The 20,741-nt window shown below is 44.3% G+C and overlaps 2 protein-coding genes across 6 annotated transcripts in view; one reads left to right on the top strand and one right to left on the bottom strand.

Annotated features, from left to right (window-relative positions):
• Positions 1-20,741, bottom strand: part of KIAA1191 — a 282,731-nt gene that overhangs the window by 145,399 nt on the left and 116,591 nt on the right. The gene's annotated exons all lie outside the window — the stretch shown is intronic.
• CDHR2 (cadherin related family member 2) overlaps positions 7,019-20,741 on the top strand; it is a 32,365-nt gene continuing 18,642 nt past the window's right edge. For 3 of the 5 annotated variants that reach the window (XM_081184922.1, XM_081184921.1, XM_081184925.1), the window contains exons 1-8: positions 8,788-8,912; positions 12,654-12,718; positions 13,261-13,329; positions 14,423-14,562; positions 16,994-17,047; positions 17,570-17,659; positions 18,440-18,529; positions 19,258-19,383. In XM_081184922.1, coding sequence (XP_081041048.1) covers positions 8,803-8,912; positions 12,654-12,718; positions 13,261-13,329; positions 14,423-14,562; positions 16,994-17,047; positions 17,570-17,659; positions 18,440-18,529; positions 19,258-19,383 — 744 coding nt within the window. In that variant the 5' untranslated portion in view covers positions 8,788-8,802. Of the gene's footprint in view, positions 7,102-8,787; positions 8,913-12,653; positions 12,719-13,260; positions 13,330-14,422; positions 14,563-16,993; positions 17,048-17,569; positions 17,660-18,439; positions 18,530-19,257; positions 19,384-20,741 lie in introns of those variants that run through there. The other 2 variants (XM_081184924.1, XM_081184923.1) reach the window with 2 other exon arrangements.

Here is a 20,741-nt window from a genome sequence, read left to right as displayed (position 1 = left end):
ACTGATGTATTTCCAAGGTCTTCTGGAAGTGCAGACTCAAGATTTTGTCTCTCTCCTCTTTTGTTTGGAGGGTGATCAAACAGTCTCTCACCCTGTTCTTCCTCCCTCCTTTTCCAAGCCTGAAAGCACTCACTATCTTGAAACTATCCTTCCCCAAATCTGGGTTCCAAAAGTCTGCAAATTCCTGTGTAAGAAATTCAATCAAATTGTCTTTCTCCAATTCAGGTACGGCCCTGACCCTTAAATTCGCTTGTTTCTCCTTCAACTCAATCATAGACAGTATTGACTTGTGGTCTTCAAGTTGTTTGTGCAACGGTGGTATCTTCTCTTCTACAACAGTGGCTGTAGCAGTTGCAATTTCCTTAGCCTCTTTGGCTGTCTTTCGTGTCAAGGTGGATTCCTGCAGTAATTTCTGGATAGTTTCTGTATTGGTATTTACCTTCTGTCCCAAATTATTAATACTTGTGGTATTTTGATCAATTTTGCCCGATGCCTCGGCTACTTGTTTACTTATTCTTTCCAAAGATTCATTTATTTTTCCTAGTGCCCGAGCCAGGGCATCGTCAGCTGCCATACCTTTGGATTTAGGTTGTGCCGATGAGGTTACTGTTGGTAAACCAGAAGGGCCAGGTGTTGAAGCCCTTCTTTGCAGCCCACTGTCTGTGCGAAATACTCTGCCAGACCTTGCTGCTTGTAACAAATCTATCTTCACTTTCCCATCTGCCATAACCCTCAAGATATAGCCCAAGGTCAATCTCACAATCAGAATCAGAGTTGTTTTGAAGTGGAAAATCCCCTTAGCCCAGCTGCAGTTGTAACAGTTTCAAACTTCCTCTAGGGGGACACAGTAACAATCAAGAATGTCTTAAAGTAATTAACTTCTCCCTTTCACCCCCCAGTTCACCAAAAAGACAACAGTTTCTATCTCATTTATATCCTGTTACTTTAAAACCAGAAGAAGCCTGTCAGCAATATTGTATCTTAGTTGTAGTTGTATCTCAGATGCAGAGTTAACTGTCAAAGAGAACTTTCAAAAGCAGCGCAATTCTCAATACGGCTTTCTTACTGTCACTGGGAACCGTTCCAGGGTTTTAAGCGGTGGATTTTAGCTCCTCTTCCTCTTTTTTTGCAGGGAAATAACGTTCCAATCTTCTCTCCCCTCCTCCCCTGCTTTTAAGGGGGAAAATCACTATTTTGATGCTCAAAATTATTATCCTTTTCCAACGTCTTTTAAAGCTTCTGCTTTCAAGTTCATTGCTTTATTCCATTTACAAGAACGGAAGGCAGACTTCCTGTTTATGCCTCTCCGCTTCGGTGCCAAATTATTCATAAAATTTGTAAAGTTCCTTTAATTCCGAAGTTAGCCTACTCATGGATCGTTGTTTTACAGCCAAATTGTCCCAGGAAAAAGGCAGCGCTCTCCGGTAACAGCTGCGCGGCTTCGCTCCACGGAAGAAGCAGACGACTCACAGCACCGCACCACTTCCCCGCTCCGCTTCGGAGCCCGTTGCCGGGCTCCTTTGCCAATTGGGGGGGCGCAAACGGTGCCCCGCCGAGTCCCACGGTCACAGGCTTCACCCGCCTGTGATTTTTGAAGGGTCCCCGCTGCGCCGTAGCGGTAAAGACCCGATTTCCGTAGAGCCGGTTCCCTCCAAGTCAGAGGGAATCCACCATTACCGATGGCGCCACCCCGGAAGTCCTTAGTCTTTGGTTTTAGGCCCTTAAAGTTGAAAGCGTCTGTGAGTCTGAGCATGGCGGCCTTCTGAAGAGGGAATTTCTCTGTTTATATACAATGTGATTAAGTGGCCTGCTACTAGCATGAGGTAGATGTTTGTCCCCCTCAGCTAGGGCAATGGTGGGGAGGGGGAGAACTGTTTGCAAGTATCTCACGATGAAACCCTGATTGCATGCCCTAGTGGCTGTCTCTAGCCTATTTAAACATTTCAGCTGCATGTTTGGGCCACCTTTGTTGAGGGAGATTGTCATAGGATCATAGAATTGTAGAGTTGGAAGAGATCACAAGTGGGGCTTGAACCCACAACCCTGAGATTAAGAGTCCCATGCTCTACTGGGACAACTATCCTGGAGTGTTAAAATGTCATATGAATAATAAAAAAATTGGCTTCCAGGTGGAAAAATCTAAATTGGAAACAGAACTGTTAGAACCTAAAGTTAAGATCTTGTCAAAAATGTATAACTTGCTGCTGAAATGGAATACTCAGGATGAAACGGTTAAATCGGTCATGATTAAATGGGCACAAGATGTTGGACATAATATTATGTTTGCTGACTGGGAACAGTTGTGGACCACCGGAATGAAATTTACGGCATGTAATGCCTTAAGAGAAAATATTATGAAAATGATATATAGGTGGTACATGACCCCAGTCAAGCTCGCAAAAATCTATTATTTGCCCGATAATAAATGTTGGAAATGTAAAGAAACTGAAGGTACATTCTTTCACCTTAGGTGGACGTGCCCAAGGATTAAGGCTTTCTGGGAGATGATCTATAATGAACTGAAAAAGGTATTTAAATATACCTTCCTGAAGAAACCAGAGGCCTTTCTCCTGGGCATGGTCGGCCAATTGGTGTTAAAGAAGGATAGAACTTTTTTTATGTACGCTACAACAGCAGCAAGAATACTGATCACAAAGTACTGGAAGACACAAGACCTACCTACTTTGGAAGAATGGCAGATGAAGCTGATTGACTGTATGGGGCTGGCAGAAATGACTGGCAGAATCCATGACCAGGGAGAAGAGTCGACAGAAGAAGACTGGGAAAAATTTAAGGACTATCTACAAAAATATTGTAAAATTAAGGAATGTTGAATGATGCTGGATCGAAATTAAGTGGTTTCAAGCTGTAACTATGACAAAATGATTTTCTTTTTGTAAATAAGAATTTAAAGCCATAATAATTTAAGATGTTGAGATAAGGATTTGCTGTATAAACAATTTAAACTGGGTATACAAGAAGGGGAGGTATGAGGAGGTCGGGAAAATAAGCTACAAGAAAATAAGCTGTGAAATTTATGTGTTTTTAATATTTTTATGTTTGTTTTTTCTTTTTTGTTTGTATAAAATTGGAAACTTTAATAAATATCTTATAAAAAAAAGTCATATGAATAAATTCATACAACAATATAGAGAGCTTGTTTACTGTGGGGTTATTAATATTAGTATTATATATTCCCCTTTTGAGTTAGAAGCCATGTGCTTTCTGACAAGGATAAAGATACAGCTGATGCCTCAAAGAAGCCACTCTGAGCGGTTCGCCCAATACAATGAGCTGCCCAGCGCACATGCTATCCACTGCCACCGTGTGCCCATGAGGGGACATTGCAGCAGTTTTCCATCCCCAAGCAGAGGTTGCTTTGATCAGGGGTGAGCCTACTAGGAAGATCAGAACAAGATCAGAAGCTCTCATTGGTCAAGGAGTGAATAACGGGGCCAGTGTGGTCTGTCATATCAGATATCTTGTGTCACAACAGAGTAGCGCCAGGTAAAAATAATACAAGCTAGTTCCAGAAAGTTACATTGAGTTAAACAGTTACAAATACCCAAATAGTTACATTCCTAAACAGTACTACAGTACTTTAATTTCCTAAACAGTACTACTTTAATTAATGTGGAAGCAAGCCCCACTTAAATAAATGGGATTTACTTTTGAGAATACATTTATTTAATACCTACTTTCTTTCCTATTTCTTACCTACCCTTCAGCATAAGATCACAGGGTGTGTTACTACCATATCACCTTAAAATACAATGAAATAGTTCAAAGCAAACCAAATAATGTACATCAGACAACAGCAGTGGTTCCACAAAAATCACAAACATCTTAACTATCCAAGACACACTTGCTGTTCGTGTCTGTCATTCCTTTATTGCTGAAAGACAATTTGATGCAATTGCAGAGAGGCATGCCAAATCAAACATTTGGCATGAATTGATTGATCCTGAGTGATTTTAATACTGATTTTATTGTTATTTTACTCTTTGTAAATTGCTCTGGGAATTGTTTGACTGAAGGCTTGTATCTAAATGTAACAATGGTATGTATGTATGTATGTATGTATGTATGGGCAGGTATTTCAAATCAGACACCAGGGAAGGGCTACATGGGTGAGTGGCAGAGCATGCAGGTAGTCTTGGGTTCATTTCCTGCCATCTCCAATTAAAGGGACTTTATTTAGGTGACAGACTGAGAAAGACCTCTGCTGGAGATCATGATTACTGCTGCTTAGTAAATCACAGAGTCCAAAAGTGCAGAGCAGCTTCAACATGTACAGAGGATACTTGTCCTTTTAGATGGGAGTGAAAATACTCTGCAACTAAAGGGCAGAAATCCCGCAAGTATGAAAACGACCACATGGCAGGAGTTCAGCAGGAAGCTCTTGAGGTTCCAGTGGAGAATTTCTTGTGACCATGACAGATTTCCCTTTGCAATTGAGAACATAAAGCATAGCTGTATCACAGTCGAGATATAACAATGCCGATGTACATAACAGCATAAAACGTATCTCTGCCACACACATGCACATGCATAAACATTGGTGGCAAAACAGGGGTGATACAGACATGCTGCTGATTACCTTACCACTAACCGCTTATGGTCAGCTCTGCTCATCCTGAAGTTGTTGCTGCCTCAGGCTGTGCACAAGAGATAGGAAGAGGAGGAGAAAGGGGATGTGCATAGGATGTACATGCCCTGTCTAGTTTTGATAAGGAAAGGAATGTAGGGGAAGCTGCTCGCAAAAACTGATGTCCACAGATACATAATGGCTTTAAGGAGGGTGGAGAATAGTTACTGAAACAAGCAAAGTGGTATCTTTTGCTTAAAAAGTAATCCAAAGGCGCAGCAGCACAAAGCCTCCAAATGTCTTCCATATCTATCTGACTGCAGTTTTGCCTCTGGCATATTTGAGCATCCTCTGGAAGCTCCAGCTTTCACTTGCCCATTCTCCTATATCAGACCACTGAATCAGTCACTGACCCTTCTGTCCAGCCAGCAGATCCTGTGCTGAATCTCTAGGTGACAGTGCAACCCAAGCAAAAGTACATCACCCCTTATTGAGTTGAGGATTAATTCTAGGTAAGCATGCCTTGGACTGCAACCTTAGAATAGGTGCATTTGGCTTTGCTGAAAAAAACTGAAAACTATCAATAAGGTCCTTCATGTACATAAATGACTTTGTCACCTTACAGATAGGTAGCCGTGTTGGTCTGCCATAGTCAAAATAAAAAATTCCTTCCAGTAGCACCTTAAAGACCAACTAAGTTAGTTCTTGGTATGAGCTTTCGTGTGCATGAACACTTCTTCAGATACACTGAAACAGAAGTTGCCAGACCCTTCTATATAGTGAGAAGGTGGGGAGGGGTATTACTCAGAAGGGTGGTGGGAATGGGAGATTGGCAGATAGCTGATCTAGGCTCATCTCAGCTATCTGCCAATCTCCCATTCCCACCACCCTTCTGAGTAATACCCCTCCCCACCTTCTCACTATATAGAAGGGTCTGGCAACTTCTGTTTCAGTGTATCTGAAGAAGTGTGCATGTACATGAAAGCTCATACCAAGAACTAACTTAGTTGGTCTTTAAGGTGCTACTGGAAGGAATTTTTTATTTTGACTTTGTCACCTTAGTTCAGGGATGGGGAGCCCCTGGTCCTGCAGATGTTGTTAGGCTGCACTCCAACATCCCACACCACTGGTTATGCTCACAGGGCTGCTACCACTCAAAGATGGATGTCACAAAATTCCACCATGTGGTTTCTACAACTTCTCCACCCAAAGAGACCTCCATGATACAAGTCATGCCCAGGGTCAGCCAAAAATAGAAGATTGAAGGTCATCAGTCTAATGTCAGTACCTTTTCACTTTTCAGGTGTACATTGTTTGAGAGAACTAGAGACAGCAGTAAGGTGAGTGTGGGAATTCAGAACAAAATTAGACTGCAAATTCAGACAATGTAATGCTTTGTATTCTAAATGTGTACGTTTTGGCACATGGAAGGTCTCTGGGTCAGTACTCAGGAATTACTATTATGAGCTGACTTTCTAAGTCATGCACCCCCAAACTCGGCTCTCCAGATGTTTTGGGAATACAATTCCCATCATCCCTGACCACTAGTTATGTTAGCTAGGGATGATGGGAGTTGTAGTCCCAAAACATCTGGAGGGCTGAGTTTGGGGGTGCCATTTCTAAATTAAAAAAAACACCGCATTCTCCAGAACCAGAAATTATATTTCTAAAGACATACAAAAATTCTAAAGTGAGGTAGAAGTAATTGAAACATACATTTGCTGCTTTCTGAGACATTTGTTTTCAAGGTAATGAAACAACAACAGTTGATTATTTATCATTTAGTTAAGATAAATCAGGTTTTGTTTTTGTAAGAAATCATTCTATCTTGCATTCCTATTTTTGTTACTATATTTAATCCCTGGAATTTTAGTACAGTTTTTATATCTAGTAACATTGTTAAAATCTAAATTTGACTTGATTGGTCTGGTTTTTTGTTTCATTTTTAAAAAGTAAGTAATATGCTTGGATCCTGCAGACTGAGAACTGGGAATGCTCTCTGCACCTAGAAAGCAGGAAGCTGTGAGTGGCCAAAGGCCCGCTTGCACCAGCAGTGAGCCTCATCGCCTGTCTCTTTGCCCTCCCCCACCACTGCTAAGGATGCCCCTGCTGTGTCCTTGCTGGTCACAGCAACAGGAGTGACAGTACATTCACTAGCCCAAATAACACATCATCAGGCTGACACGCTTTCCTTCACTTCCTCCACCCTAACCCATCTTCTGCTTGAATGGAGATCGCACAATCCTCATTTGTTCCTGTAAGTAGGTCATGGGGGAGGCTGCAGCCACTCTCTCCTGCCTATGAACACACAGATGCCGGGACCCTGTCTGGTGAATCTTCTTGCTTGTCAGTTTCTTTCAGGCTGAAGTCAAAGGCATAGACCAGCAGCACCAGGAAAGGGGGTTCATCTGCCCTGCCAGAGCGCAGGCATCCCTGGCCCTATGCAGGGCTCCCAAATGCAAAACCTGAGTGTGGAAGGGACCATGAGGCAGGATCAAGCTCAGGAGCCTGGGGTAAGATGGTAGCTTTCTCCCTTGCCTGTCCCATGGGTAGAGCTGTCGTCTTGATCTGCCTTGAACAGCTCCACAGCAGGTAGAAATCCAGCTGTTTCACCACATTCAAAAGCAAACATCAGGGAAGCTGGGGCTGTTGAATTTCTGCCTGATAGGCAGCTATGGAAAGGGAGAGGAGCCCAACCAGGAAATCAAACCCAACCAAGATGGTAGTCCTAGCACTGGTGACAGCAGCACTCGCATCCTTCAGAAGTACCACAGATGCGTGTTTAAAAGAGCATACTGAGCCTGCAACTTTTTCTTACATCCTCTGCATGGGAAGGTCTTATGTGGTGAAGGGAAGGAGAGGGGCTCAAAGGTGGGCTGGTGACTCGGGGAAAGAGGGGTCTCTCCAGGAAGTCCCACCTCACAAGTTGGTGCTTTCATAGGTCACCTATAAATGCAAGGTTGCTGGGATGCCGTATGGTAAAAAGTGATCAGAAAAGCAGCTCACCTCCTCTCTGTGGTCCACCCCACCCTTGGCCCTTCATTTCAGCAGCACGATAGATTAATACATCTCCCTCAAGTGATTCTGCCCCCCGCCCAGTAGATCTCTCTACGTCCACTCTGTAGTGTGGCCTGGATGTCACACAGCAGCCAACAAAACAGATACTCCAGCTGCTACTGAGTCATCATCATGCATAGGCAGTGGCTGGGCCATATAAAGTAGTCTGGACCAGAACCTCATACAGAAGTGGCAAGAACGGAAAAGCAGGCTTGTGTTTGTTTATTAATTTAAGGCAGTGGTGGGGAATAAGGTGCCCTCTAGAGGTTGTTGGATGCCAACTCCCAACAGCACCAGCCAGCATAGCTAATGGGAGCAGAATTACAAGAACTGTAGTCCCAACAGCAACTGGAGGGCCACAGATGTCCTCACCCTAATTTTATGTACAGTGGTACCTCTGGTTACATACTTACTTTCTTCCGGAGGTCCGTTCTTAACCTGAAACTGTTCTTAACCTGAGACACCACTTTAGCTAATGGGGCCTCCTGCTGCTGCTGCGCTGCCGCCACACGATTTCTGTTCTCATCCTGAAGCAAAGTTCTTAACCTGAAGCACTATTTCTGGGTTAGCGGAGTCTGTAACCTGAAGCGTATGTAACCCGAGGTACCACTGTAGTTATAAACAGTATTCCAGGCAGATCTCACAAAGTAAGTTTATAAAAGGTTATTACAAGCACTGAGAGACAATTTGTTTAGAATAATCTGTAGGCACTTCTTCTCCACTCCCCTTAGCAGTGGTGTCCAAACTTTTTTCAAAGAGGGCCAGACTTGATGGAGTGAAGGGCCGTGGGGACCGACCAAAGGGCCAACCAAAGTTGTTGAGCTTCTTTTAGGATTGAAGTTATTGAGGGTTTTTTTGGGATTTTACCCTAGGAAATAAACTGCCACAGGATTAGGCCCCTGAAACGGACTTTGGACATGCCTGCCTTAGAGTAAGGTGTTGGGAATGAGACCCCTCAGGGTGAGAAGCTGTCAGTCATGTTGGATGTGGCCTGTGGCTGGGATATTTCCTTTCCAGAACACCCAGGAAGAATGACATCATGGACACCTTCTTGGGGGGAGGGGGGACTGACGTCCAAGCCTCAAGCAATATAGATGATTTGTGACGTTGAGATACCAGAAAGTTGGGCTGAACGCCTAATCCACTAATTTCAGTTAATGATTGATCAGCTAATTTGCAGCAGGAGCCAAAGTCTGAGCGAAGTACTCAGATCTCTGTCGCCTGCAGCAGAATTGAGCCGCTTTCTTATGGTCCTCCAGGAAACAAGGTAAGGGGAGGGGGCTGTTATGTGTAGCGTTGGTTGCCCATCAGTGCTGTGACCAGGGGAATTACAATGACATTAGGGAATTCTGCAGCACCATGTGCAAACATCCCTGGTCCACTGGAGAATGAGTGCTCTGCATAGATCAGCAGGTGCCAGGCCCTGTGAGCAGCTGTGGGGCCTGGAAAAGCCTTCTGCGTTAACAGGATGGGGTAACAATGAAAGCCAGAACTGAGGGTGAAAGGGCTGGATCATGGATTCCTGCAGGCACCAGTGTAGACCGAAGGGCTGTTCATTTAGGCCACCCTAGAATGATGGCAAACAGTATATGGCTGCCCAAGCCTATATTTTGTAATGGCATCTTCTGTTTAAAGCAGATTCATAAGCTGTCAGTTTCCATCAGTTGTGCTAAAATAGGGCTTTCTATGGCCTTTCAAGGGACGCGGGTGGCGCTGTGGGTTAAACCACTGAACCTAGGGCTTGCCGATCAGAAGGTCAACAGTTCGAATCCCCGTGACGGGATGAGCTCCTGTTGCTCGGTCCCTGCTCCTGCCAACCTAGCAGTTCAAAAGCACGTCAAAGTGCAAGTAGATAAATAGGTACTGCTCCGGCGGGAAGGTAAACGGCATTTCCGTGCACTGCTCTGGTTCACCAGAAGTGGCTTAGTCATGCTGCCCACATGACCCGGAAGCTGTACGCCGGATCCCTCGGCCAGTAAAGCGAGATGAGCGCCGCAACCCCAGAGTCAGCCACGACTGGACCTAATGGTCAGGGGTCCCTTTACCTTTACCTTTATGGCCTTTCAAACTGTGTGTGTCGGCATTGTTGTTTGTTACTAGGTTATGCATTTTTGTGTTTTTATATTGTAAACTGCCCTGTAATCCTTGGATGATGGGCAGTATAGAAATTTAATAAATAATAACAAGAAGAAGAGCTTGCAGCTGAGCAGGCAGGGAAGATTTTGTAAATTGGAAGAGATTGAGGAGTTTTCTTCTTCTTTCGGTGTCATGATGGAGCCATGTAGCACCTTGGAAAGCTCTATCTGAGCTCCTTGGGTGACATCTATCCCATACATTTATGCAACTTTAACACGGTCTGCCTGGTCACAACCTGTGGTGGTTATTGCGTGAGTAAGGTAAAGGTAAAGGTACCCCTGCCCGTACGGGCCAGTCGTGTCCGACTCTAGGGTTGTGCACCCATCTCACTTAAGAGGCCGGGGGCCAGCGCTGTCCGGAGACACTTCTGGGTCACGTGGCCAGCGTGCCGAAGCTGCTCTGGCGAGCCAGCACCAGCGCAGCACACGGAAACACAGTTTACCTTCCCGCTATAAAGCGGTACCTATTTATCTACTTGCACTTAGGGGTGCTTTCAAACTGCTAGGTGGGCAGGAGCTGGGACCCAAAGATTGGAGGTCACCCCGCTGCGGGGATTCGAACTGCCAACCATGCGATCGGAAAGCCCTAGGCGCTGAGGTTTTACCCACAGCGCCACCCGCGTCCCGATTGTGTGAGTACTCCTTCAAAAATCCAAATATACCACCATGCCCCACAAGTTTGACATCACTACCCTACCATGTGTGTACATTGAGGTTTGCTTAGTCCACTTGCATACTTTTTTTAATACTTGGGATCCTTGGGGTCTTTAAACTTAAAGAACATAATTTCTTAAGCACATTTAAATGTCAGCATAGCAGCTTGTAGCTTTATGAATGCTGGAATTATTGTTGTTGTTGTTGTTATTGTTTTGTGAGGATTATTTGGATGAACTTGAGCTAAACATTGAACTGAAGTGAACCAGGTGGGTTCATTTTTGTAAAGGGATGAACTGGAACAAGTTCCTTTTTTGACAAGGCGAACTTGAAGTAGAACTAGTTACCATACTTTTTAAAACGGACATTCCAAGCTCTGCCTAAAACTTTATGGGAGATGGTGAGACCAGTGTGTGTCTCCATAAATTTTTGTGCGCAAAGCATTTTGGTGACATGTGGTGCATATTTTGGAGGTTTTGGAAAGATGAGGTAGATTTACAGGGGTGCATAGAAATTCCACTCTCTAGCAAGTTCAGCATATCTCCCACTGCACAGTCAGTAAAGGAACTAGATTCCCGCAAGGCTCACAGGTTGGCAGCCCCATCCCTGTGGTGGAAGGATGTAATGTTTGACAGTCAAAGGGCCATCCATACAAAGTTATGAATACAGTTCCTGTAATGGGTTCATGGTAGGTCAGAGTCCAAGCCTAGCTAGGAAAGAAAAATAGTGCCTTTATCTGGTCCCTAATCCAAAGAGCTTATAGGTGGGGCAATATTGTGGTTCAAAGTATGGTCTAAGATGAGGAACCTGTGGCCATCTATATATTGTCAGATTACAATTCCCATCATCCCTGACCATGGGCCATGCTTGCTGGGGCTGGTTTAAGGGAAGAGATGATAGATAGACTGACAGACAGATTTAATTCTATCAAAGTTAATGGGTCTCTATAGACCCATTATTCTTAATGGAGATATAGTCCCATCTGCACTATACATGTAAAGCAGCATCATAACACTTTAAATAGTTATGGCTTCCCCCAGTTCCCAGAATGTTTAGCAATCAATCCATCTTCACAGGGAACTCTGGGAATTGAAGCTCTGTAAGGGGAATAGGGGTCTCCTAACAACACTCCGTACCCTTAAGGAACTACACTTCCCAGGGTTCTTTGCGGGAAGCCATGACTGTTTAAAAGTGGTATGGTACTGCTTTAAATGTCTAGTGCAGATGGGGTCATAAGGAGATGTGCAGCTCACAGTGTTCCCAGTCACTAAGAAATACCTTAACTTCCAGCTTCCACTGTTTGATCCAGTGAGTACAAAGCCATCTGGCACATTTAAGCATTCTATTAACATTTCATTGTATCAAATACAGTCACTGAGTATTGAACCGGCACACTATGCTTCACCACACCCTGGGGTCTCTGTACTTAGTCCAGCAATACATGGGCCCTCTCCTCAGCTTGCATGACACACAGCGTCCGTCATCAGTTTGGCTTGGTTATGCCATGTGATTTGATAAGAGGAGAAACTGTGTTCCTGGGATAATCATAGACCTCCTCACTTGTTTATGAGTTACTAAGATAACAAGAGATAGCAGGTTTCTGTTGCCACTTCCTGGATCTGTTGCACTTTCTCGATCAATGCCACCTGCAGAACCAAGTCATTTATGGCACCCAAGAGGCCTAAATAAGCCTATAAAATGTGGTCAGTGAGGAAGTCCAGAGTATGAACAGTATTCTATTTGTATCCTCCCAGGCATGTTTTCCTCCCTGATGCGTGTTTGCAGTATGCACAGCACCATGTTTTCCAAGGGAAACCAAGCTCAACAGGCTTGTGGGACCATGCAGGCCACTAGGAACTGCTTGTGCATAGTTCAGTTAAGAAACTCACTGCCCCAAGAGGTAGTGATGACCACCAACTTGGATGGTTTTAAAAGACAGACAAATTCATGCAGTGTAAGGACATCAGTGGTTACTAGCCATCATGGCTATGTTCTACCTCAACTCACGGAGGGTGTCTGTTTCTGAAGACCAGTTGCTGGGAATCACAGGTGAGGAGAGCATCATTGCTTTCAGACTTTCCACAGGCATCTGGTGAACCACTATTGGGCTAGATGGACCTTTGCCCTCATCCAAGAAGGCTCTTCTTATGTTCAGTGATTGGGGAGAAAGAAAGCATATCATTACCAACAATTGATCCTTCCCTATGCTGTATTTACAGGTCTGTTTGCCCTAGCAGGATGCTTTGGCTATCATGGGCGATACTCTCCATGTTTCTGGCAGTGGGTAAGATTTTCCATGTTGAGGGTTATCCATCTGCTACAAAGGCTTCCCTGCTCTCTGTGTGGAAATGGTGTGGTCTTGTGCCTAGTCATCAGGCCTCCCAACTTGGTGGTGGGTGGGATGACTTCCTCAGAAGGCTAGGGCTGCACTCTTCAGTGCTGCAGCTTAAAACCAGTGGCATTTACATACAAATTCATAGGACTGGGTTGTAGAGGTCTAGAACGGCACCTGTTTTGTTTACTGCTCCTTAGTATTTGGGGGTGGAGATTCAGCTAGGTGGTACATTTTCCTAAGTCTTACTAGTTGGGATTGGAGCATAGCTACATGGGCTTCCTCTATTAAAGGAAATCTTTCCCAACACTGAGTTAATTGGAAACCCATACTGTTAGTTTTTATGTACCGTAGTGTGGAGAAAGTCAACAACAACAACAATGGCAGGAGATACTCCACAGAGATTGGGATGGGAACATGGAAAGAGAAGACTGCGGAGGCTGTCTTTGGCTCCATGAAAAATGTTAATGCCCAGCCAACTGTTTTCCTTACAGCATCAGGGAACACAGCACCACGCTTCGAGATGAACAGAACCTTCTCCTTGCCAGAGGACACACCTATAGGTGAGTAAAGGGAAGAATGCTCACCTGTAATGCAGGAAGTAAAGGGAAATGATAACACTTGTGAGAATGGTGGAAAGAGAAGTCCTTGGGTTTCCCTTTGTCTTACCTGCTCCTTGGCTTGGATGGGACGATGAGAGATGGATCCTTGGATCCTTTTTACTGGGGAAGCTATCAGGTTTGGCGCTTGGAAGTAGTCCTGGTTCTACTACTGTCACTAGAGGCACATGGGGCCTCCATAGCAAAGAGTGCTTTTTACCAGCTTAGGTTGGTAACCTAGCTGCACCCCTTGGTGGATATAGATAACCTGGCATTACCAATCTATGCTCTGCTGATCTCCCTCTTGGACTGAAGCAATGTGTTATATATACCCTTAGAAATGGTCTGGAAAGCCCAGCTAGTATAGAACATGGTAGTGAGGTTGCTAATGTAGCCTGACTCAGAGGTGCTGATTTCAACTAATAAAAGCATTACATGGTTTGCGACCTCAGTACCTGAAGGAACACATCTTCCCATATGAGTCTACCTGGGCTTGAAGATCCTCTATGGAGGGACTAGATGTTTGCTGCCTTTTCTTTGCTGGTAGTTTAACATGGTTCATTGGGGTTATTATCCTCTGAATGGGGATCCTGTGATTATTTGGTCTGTTTAAAGTGGGACTTCATTCTTGGTTTCTGCTTTGTGATGCTGATCACACGAAGCCAGATGGGTGGGGTATAAATAAATAAATAAATAAATAAATAAATAAATAGTTATTGTTGTTATTATTATTATTATTATTATTATTATTATTGCCCATGGCATTGTCTGTTTTTGTTTCGATTGCAAATTTTCTAGAGGTGTCCTGCGTTAGGTGACACAAAATTTCAATAATAACAAATAATTCAAATATGCAGGTCAACGGATAGGAAGGGAAGAGGAGTGAAGGAAGCTAGAAAACATTCTGTTACTGGTTCTCCTTTGAAAGGTGTGTTCCTACAGGGATGACGGTTCAGAAAAAAGAGGTGGTTGTTGTAATGATGTCATTCTGACCTGGGTGGTCTAGCAAATCCTCCTGCTATCTCTCTCTACTTCTGGTACTCCTTTCTCATTGCAGGTGCCTTTGTTTTAAGGCTGGTGGCTGTGGATGATGAAGGGGATGTTTTGACCTATAGCATAAGCGGCAACGACGCCCACTACTTCAATCTTGACAGTAGATCAGGCAATGTGACGTTGAAGCAAAGAGTGAATTATGAGGTAAGAATGGGGCCAAGCAAATGAAGGAATTCAACAGGGAGAGACAGAGCAAGCAGGGGAAGCCAGTGAATTTCCCCCCATCTGAACATTTTGCAAATGAGCTCTTGTAAAGGTTGTATAGGTGTCAGTTGATTGTTGTTTACTGGAAGAAGGGCATTAACATATATCACTGATTCTGGCCTGAACAAACTGGATGCTGATTTTGTTTCCATGCACAATTCGGAGTCCTGACTTTGACCCTTAAAGCTTTATATGGCTGAGGAGGACCAGTATACCTAAAAGACCACCTTTCCCCATATGACTCTGTCTTGACAGTGTTTCAACACCAGCCAAATACTTATTTTTTTTCATGGGCATTTGGGCAGCACAAATGCTCTGATACTGTATTGTTAAATTTGTTTTTTTGATACGAAGTTAGTTAGTTAGTTAGTTAGTTAGTTGGAAATTGGGAGCTCTTTTAGTGGGAAGTGATTCATCAGTTTAATAAACCTTAACCTTAACCTTCCTGTAGACCAGCGAAACTGTTTGTTGTACAACAACTGCTGCTTATTTTTCTACTGCTTTTATCAGGCATAGGCAAACTTGGTCCTCCAGATGCTTTGGGACTACAACTCCCAACATCCCTAGCTAACAGGACCAGCGGTCAGGGATGATGGGAATTGTAGTCTCAAAACACCTGGAGGGCTGAGTTTGCCTATGTCTGACTTATATGTCCCAGCAGTTTCCCCTCCCCTCCTGTACGAATGCTATGACACTTTCTGTAACCTCCCAGCAGGTCTGATTGGGCAGAAAAAGAGGTAATAGGGAAGGTATCCCATCAAGCATGGATTTGGGGATAAGACAGATAGATACTGACATGCATGTATGAGTGTTTAATATGACCATACCCAGAGTATAAGGCAAGGCCTCTTCAGCTGTTTCACCATTAGGAAAGCACCTGTATCGTCCACGGAACTAAATTGCCTTTAACATTGTCTGCTGAAGATATTCACCAAGCTAACATTCAAAAAAAGAGATGGGAAAGAAGGAGAGGGTAGCAGGAAGACTGGTGCTAGCAGAATCCTGTTGAGGAATGCTGATATTGTGTCAAGTGAATGTGGAATAAATGGACGTATGCAGTACATTTACACTGATATTTCCAAGACCAAAGAGCAGCCATATTTCCTGAATGCAAGTCATTTTTTTTGTAAGAGCAGACCTACAAGAACAAAAGCTTGTGTTGTACTTTGAGTTCAGGCAGTTGTTGCTCTGGTATAAGCAATGCATATATAACTAATTATTATAATTATTTAAATATTCTGATTTTGGTACTTCCTTGCAGACTAGACTCTGCAGGAATTTTGTGGATGTCACCCATTTTGCTTTTACTCACTACCACCTGGGCTCAAATCTACATGTTAAATTAAATCTTTGCTGTAATCTGAAATGTAACCAAGGTGAGATATTCTCAAGAACACCTGGCCCATGAGCTTACCAGCTATATCTCAAAATAGAAGCTACCTTCCTTCCTACAAATGACATTATGGTTTTACCTTGGTTTTAGATTTCAGCGAGCAGAGATATTTTGTTTGTTCTCCAGCTACCAGTAAACAAAATGCCTTAATAATTTATTTAACCCCTGAGAACCAACTGAATCTTGTCAAAATACAACAGTGATTTTAATATCTGCTTAAGTAATCTTCACCTACAACTTTCAAAATCTTCTCTTCTTCTTCCCCTGACTAACTTTCCCCCATGGTTTAACATTATCCATTTTGTAATGGAATATTCAGGCACACTAGCCAAAACCCATATAGTATATAGTATATTTGTGTTTATGTGAGTATTTGTGCATTAGGGGTATGTGTCAGATTTGGATGAGTTATGAATCAATCATGGGGTAAAATGAGGCACCTCAGAAGGGATTTTGGTCTTGCATGGGCAAAGTGGAGTCTGTACGAGGTTGCACAAGTCAAAGCGGGGACCCCTGAAGTGCTCTGTGATGCCTTGGTGATTCAGCTGATCAATATTTGCTAAAAGTGAAACTATGTCTCTAAGCTTACCATTAGCCAACTTGGTTCCCCTCCAGATGTTTCAGGTCAGAACTCCCATCAGCTCCAGCAAGCATGGCAAGTATCCAGGAATGATAGGAGTTGTTGTCCAAAACATCTGAAGCGCACCATGTTGGGACCTTCTCTAAATGGGGTGAACAAATTTCAGCATGGAGAGAGAGCAGAGGGAGCACTCCACTGTGATGGGCAGGTCAAGCTTGCAATTAATGGCAGTGATTTTATTCACCAGGTGGACCCCTTGCTTCAAGAATTCCCTGCCTCTTTCAGGCATGTAAGAAAGGAGGCATTCTGACTCTGGGGAAAAGTATATTAATAGGAAAGGTGGTGTTGTCATCATGCCTCTTTTCCAATGTGCTTCTGCTTTGCATTTTCCCTTCCAGGACATACAAATTATGTTTCTGGATGCCCAAGTGACGGATGGGAAAAGTGTGCCGGTAAGTGAAGAAACATGCCGGGGAAAGATAACACTGGTTCTAAACAAGGAGCAGAGATCCATCAGGGGAGACTGCCTGTGGAATGGGATATGGAAGGTGGCTGCTGTCCCAGTTCTTAGGTGGTGGTGGTGGTGGTGAGGAGGAACAACCGCTGGACTAAACTGGGACTCACCAAGCAGCTTTCACTAAAGCAATGTCTGCTGAGGTCTCATGTGCCTACTTACAAATGTAGGGAAAGCTCAGCACAACCCTGTGTCAGGTGACCAGAAGCAAAGGGGAACAGGCCTCTTGTACCTTCAATAGTTGTGTAGAAGAGATGAGCTTGTCTCCATGATGAGCGGTCCCTGATGAAGCTGCCTCTTCTACCCTACTATAGAAGGCTCAGGAGTCCCAGTCCTTCTTTGCATCTGGTAACCTTTTCCCTAAAGCTCAGGTTTCCTCCATCCTTGTATGGAGTTCTTGGGGGCTGAAGCCCCCCTACCTTGTCTCTTCACATTACTGTCTTTTTTCTTCCTTCAACAGGTTGAAATGGGAATCACAATCATTGTAGAAGACCGGAACAACAATAAGCCAATATTCCAGAATGAACCCTATTTTACTGATGTCCCAGAGGTACCCTTGGCCACCTGAGCTCATGCCCAGACTTCTTTTCTTTGTGGTCCATGGCATTCCACAGCTGGCGGAAGACAGTGGAAGCAATGCAAATATCCCATCCATTTTATAATTTAAGGAACCTGTCCTATCTGGGTGGATTTGCAGGGCAGCCCTCTCTGTGGTCATAAGGACAATTCACAAAATGGCTCACTGCAACTGCATGCACCTAGTGGCACTTCGGAAACTACTTGGGAGGAGCAACTTCCCACCCAGTGTGGTTAATTTCAGCTGACCACAATCGTACTATTACCGCTTCCTAGGCCAGCATGCATGTACCAAACTAAGGGATCTGTATTTGTTTGGGTTATCTCTGTTTTAAGCAAGTGGGGTTCCAGGAACTTCCAGGAACTGAAGTGCCAATAACTCATCTGATGGAAACGTCCACAGCAAAGGAGTTAAACTAAGGGATAAGGCAGAGGCGTTTGCTTTCCCCAATATTTAGGCTTGATCAGATTCCTCTGTGAATCAAAGCCACAGTGTTCTAGCTCCTGCATAATGTTTGGTACTTTCACTAGTTCCTTCATCAAGTAGACTACAAGCAAACAAACTACTGAAGGTACCCAGTCTTGCCAGTAGTGTCAATAGTATTGTGTGACCAACTGAGACACCTCTCTGGTCAGGACAACCTAAGAATCGGGGAACCACTGCAATTTGTGTCTGTGTGGAAACAGGAGCCACAATCCTAGTACACAAGCACCAATTTATCTAAACAGATTGGTCTGATGCTCTCTCTTTCAGAATACAGCAATTGGCTCCTCAATCTACACAGTCTTAGCTGTGGACATGGACAGTGGAAACGCTGGACGGGTATCCTATTCAATTGAGGAAGTGAGTGTCACATTGTAAATACAGATGTAAGGTAAAGGAACTGCTTTACAAAGAATGAGCTGCCCCAGTGCTTTCTAGTCAGCCTAACAACAACATCTCCCCAGAGGCTCAGACAGAAATATTTTTCGCAGCCAGTTGCCTGAGATCAGTTGAAACCTGAGATTTTATACATGTAGATACACTTACCTCATTTCTCTGTCCTGCTTGTCCTCTCTGGTAAGCATCTGGTTGGCAACTGTGGGGAACAGGATGCTGGATTTGTACAGGTCTATAATCTGACGCAGCAGGACTCTCCTTATGTAATGGCTAAATGACAACTAAACATGTCGATTCCAGGGAAGGAGTCCTCCTTTCTAAGCAGGGTGAGGTATCCCACCTCAGGCAGGAGATTTAGGCTGCCATTAGAAGGCATCAAGTTTAAAATTTATTGAGGTTCCTCCTACATTTTTACCATCCCTGGTGAGAACCATTTGGATGGTCTTCCTTGTGCCTTCTGCTGAGTGTTCTTCCAACCACTCTGAGGATTTTTGTGTGTGTTGAAGTTGTGGGGTGTAAATGTACCAAATAAATAAATAAAACCGTCACCACCTGATCTTTAACACCTGCAGGGATTTGCCACGAGGGGGAGGGTCCTGTGGGGGAGGGTCTGCTGTTTTGCTCTGGGAAAAGCTCCCCCCTTTTTTGTTCTCTCACACCTCACATTTTTATACCACATGCGCCGTACACAGGTCAACCCAAACGATGCAGAGAATCACGACCTCTTCTACATCCACTACAATGGCACGGTGTTCCTGAATGGTTCATTGAGCTACAATAACAAGAGCACTTTCTACCGAATCAAGATCTTTGCCAGGGTGAGGCTCAGATTGTGACATATTGGGAAGAAAAAGGGAGGAGTGGGGAGGGCAAACATCACCTTCTCTCTGTGGAGCATTTATCAGAAAAAGAGAAAGGCAGCTAGATACCATGGGCAGAGCAGCCAGGCCCTACCATTAGGCAGAATGAGGTGGCTGCCTCAGGTGGCAGATGCTAGTAGGTGATGAGTGGCAACAAAGTGTTGGAGGTTTGTGGAGGACACAGAGCCATCACCAGCGCTGAAGTAAGGAAGGTTCAGCTGGCAGTCCAGTGGGCAGGTTGTGGGATGCTGGTGGTGGCAGGAATCTTGTCCTTCACCTCAGGCAGAATCATAGAATCATAGAATCATAGAATCATAGAATCATAGAGTTGGAAGAGACCACAAGGGCCATCGAGTCCAACCCCCTGCCAAGCAGGAAACACCATCAGAGCACTCCTGACATATGGTTGTCAAGCCTCTGCTTAAAGACCTCCAAAGTAGGAGACTCCACCACACTCCTTGGCAGCAAATTCCACTGTCGAACAGCTCTTACTGTCAGGAAGTTCTTCCTAATGTTTAGGTGGAATCTTCTTTCTTGTAGTTTGGATCCATTGCTCCGTGTTCGCTTCTCTGGAGCAGCAGAAAACAACCTTTCTCCCTCCTCTATGTGACATCCTTTTATATATTTGAACATGGCTATCATATCACCCCTTAACCTCCTCTTCTCCAGGCTAAACATGCCCAGCTCCCTTAGCCGTTCCTCATAAGGCATCGTTTCCAGGCCTTTGACCATTTTGGTTGCCCTCCTCTGGACACGTTCCAGTTTGTCAGTGTCCTTCTTGAATTGTGGTGCCCAGAACTGGACACAGTACTCCAGGTGTGGTCTGACCAGAGCAGAATACAGTGGCACTATTACTTCCCTTGATCTAGATGCTATACTCCTATTGATGCAGCCCAGAATTGCATTGGCTTTTTTAGCTGCCGCGTCACACTGTTGGCTCATGTCAAGTTTGTGGTCAACCAAGACTCCTAGATCCTTTTCACATGTACTGCTCTCAAGCCAGGTGTCACCCATCTTGTATTTGTGCCTCTCATTTTTTTTGCCCAAGTGCAATACTTTACATTTCTCCCTGTTAAAATTCATTTTGTTTGTTTTTGCCCAGTTCTCTAATCTGTCAAGGTCGTTTTGAAGTGTGATCCTGTCCTCTGGGGTGTTAGCCACCCCTCCCAGTTTGGTGTCATCTGCAAATTTGATCAGGATGCCCTTGAGTCCATCATCCAAGTCGTTGATAAAGATGTTAAATAAGACCGGGCCCAAGACAGAACCCTGTGGCACCCCACTAGTCACTCTTCTCCAGGATGAAGAGGAACCATTGA

The sequence above is a fragment of the Podarcis bocagei genome, assembly GCF_964188305.1.
Source record: "Podarcis bocagei genome assembly, chromosome: 2".
Lineage (NCBI taxonomy): Eukaryota > Metazoa > Chordata > Lepidosauria > Squamata > Lacertidae > Podarcis > Podarcis bocagei.
The sequence above is the reverse complement of the archived record's forward strand: the minus strand, read 5'-3'. Positions and strand labels throughout refer to the sequence as shown.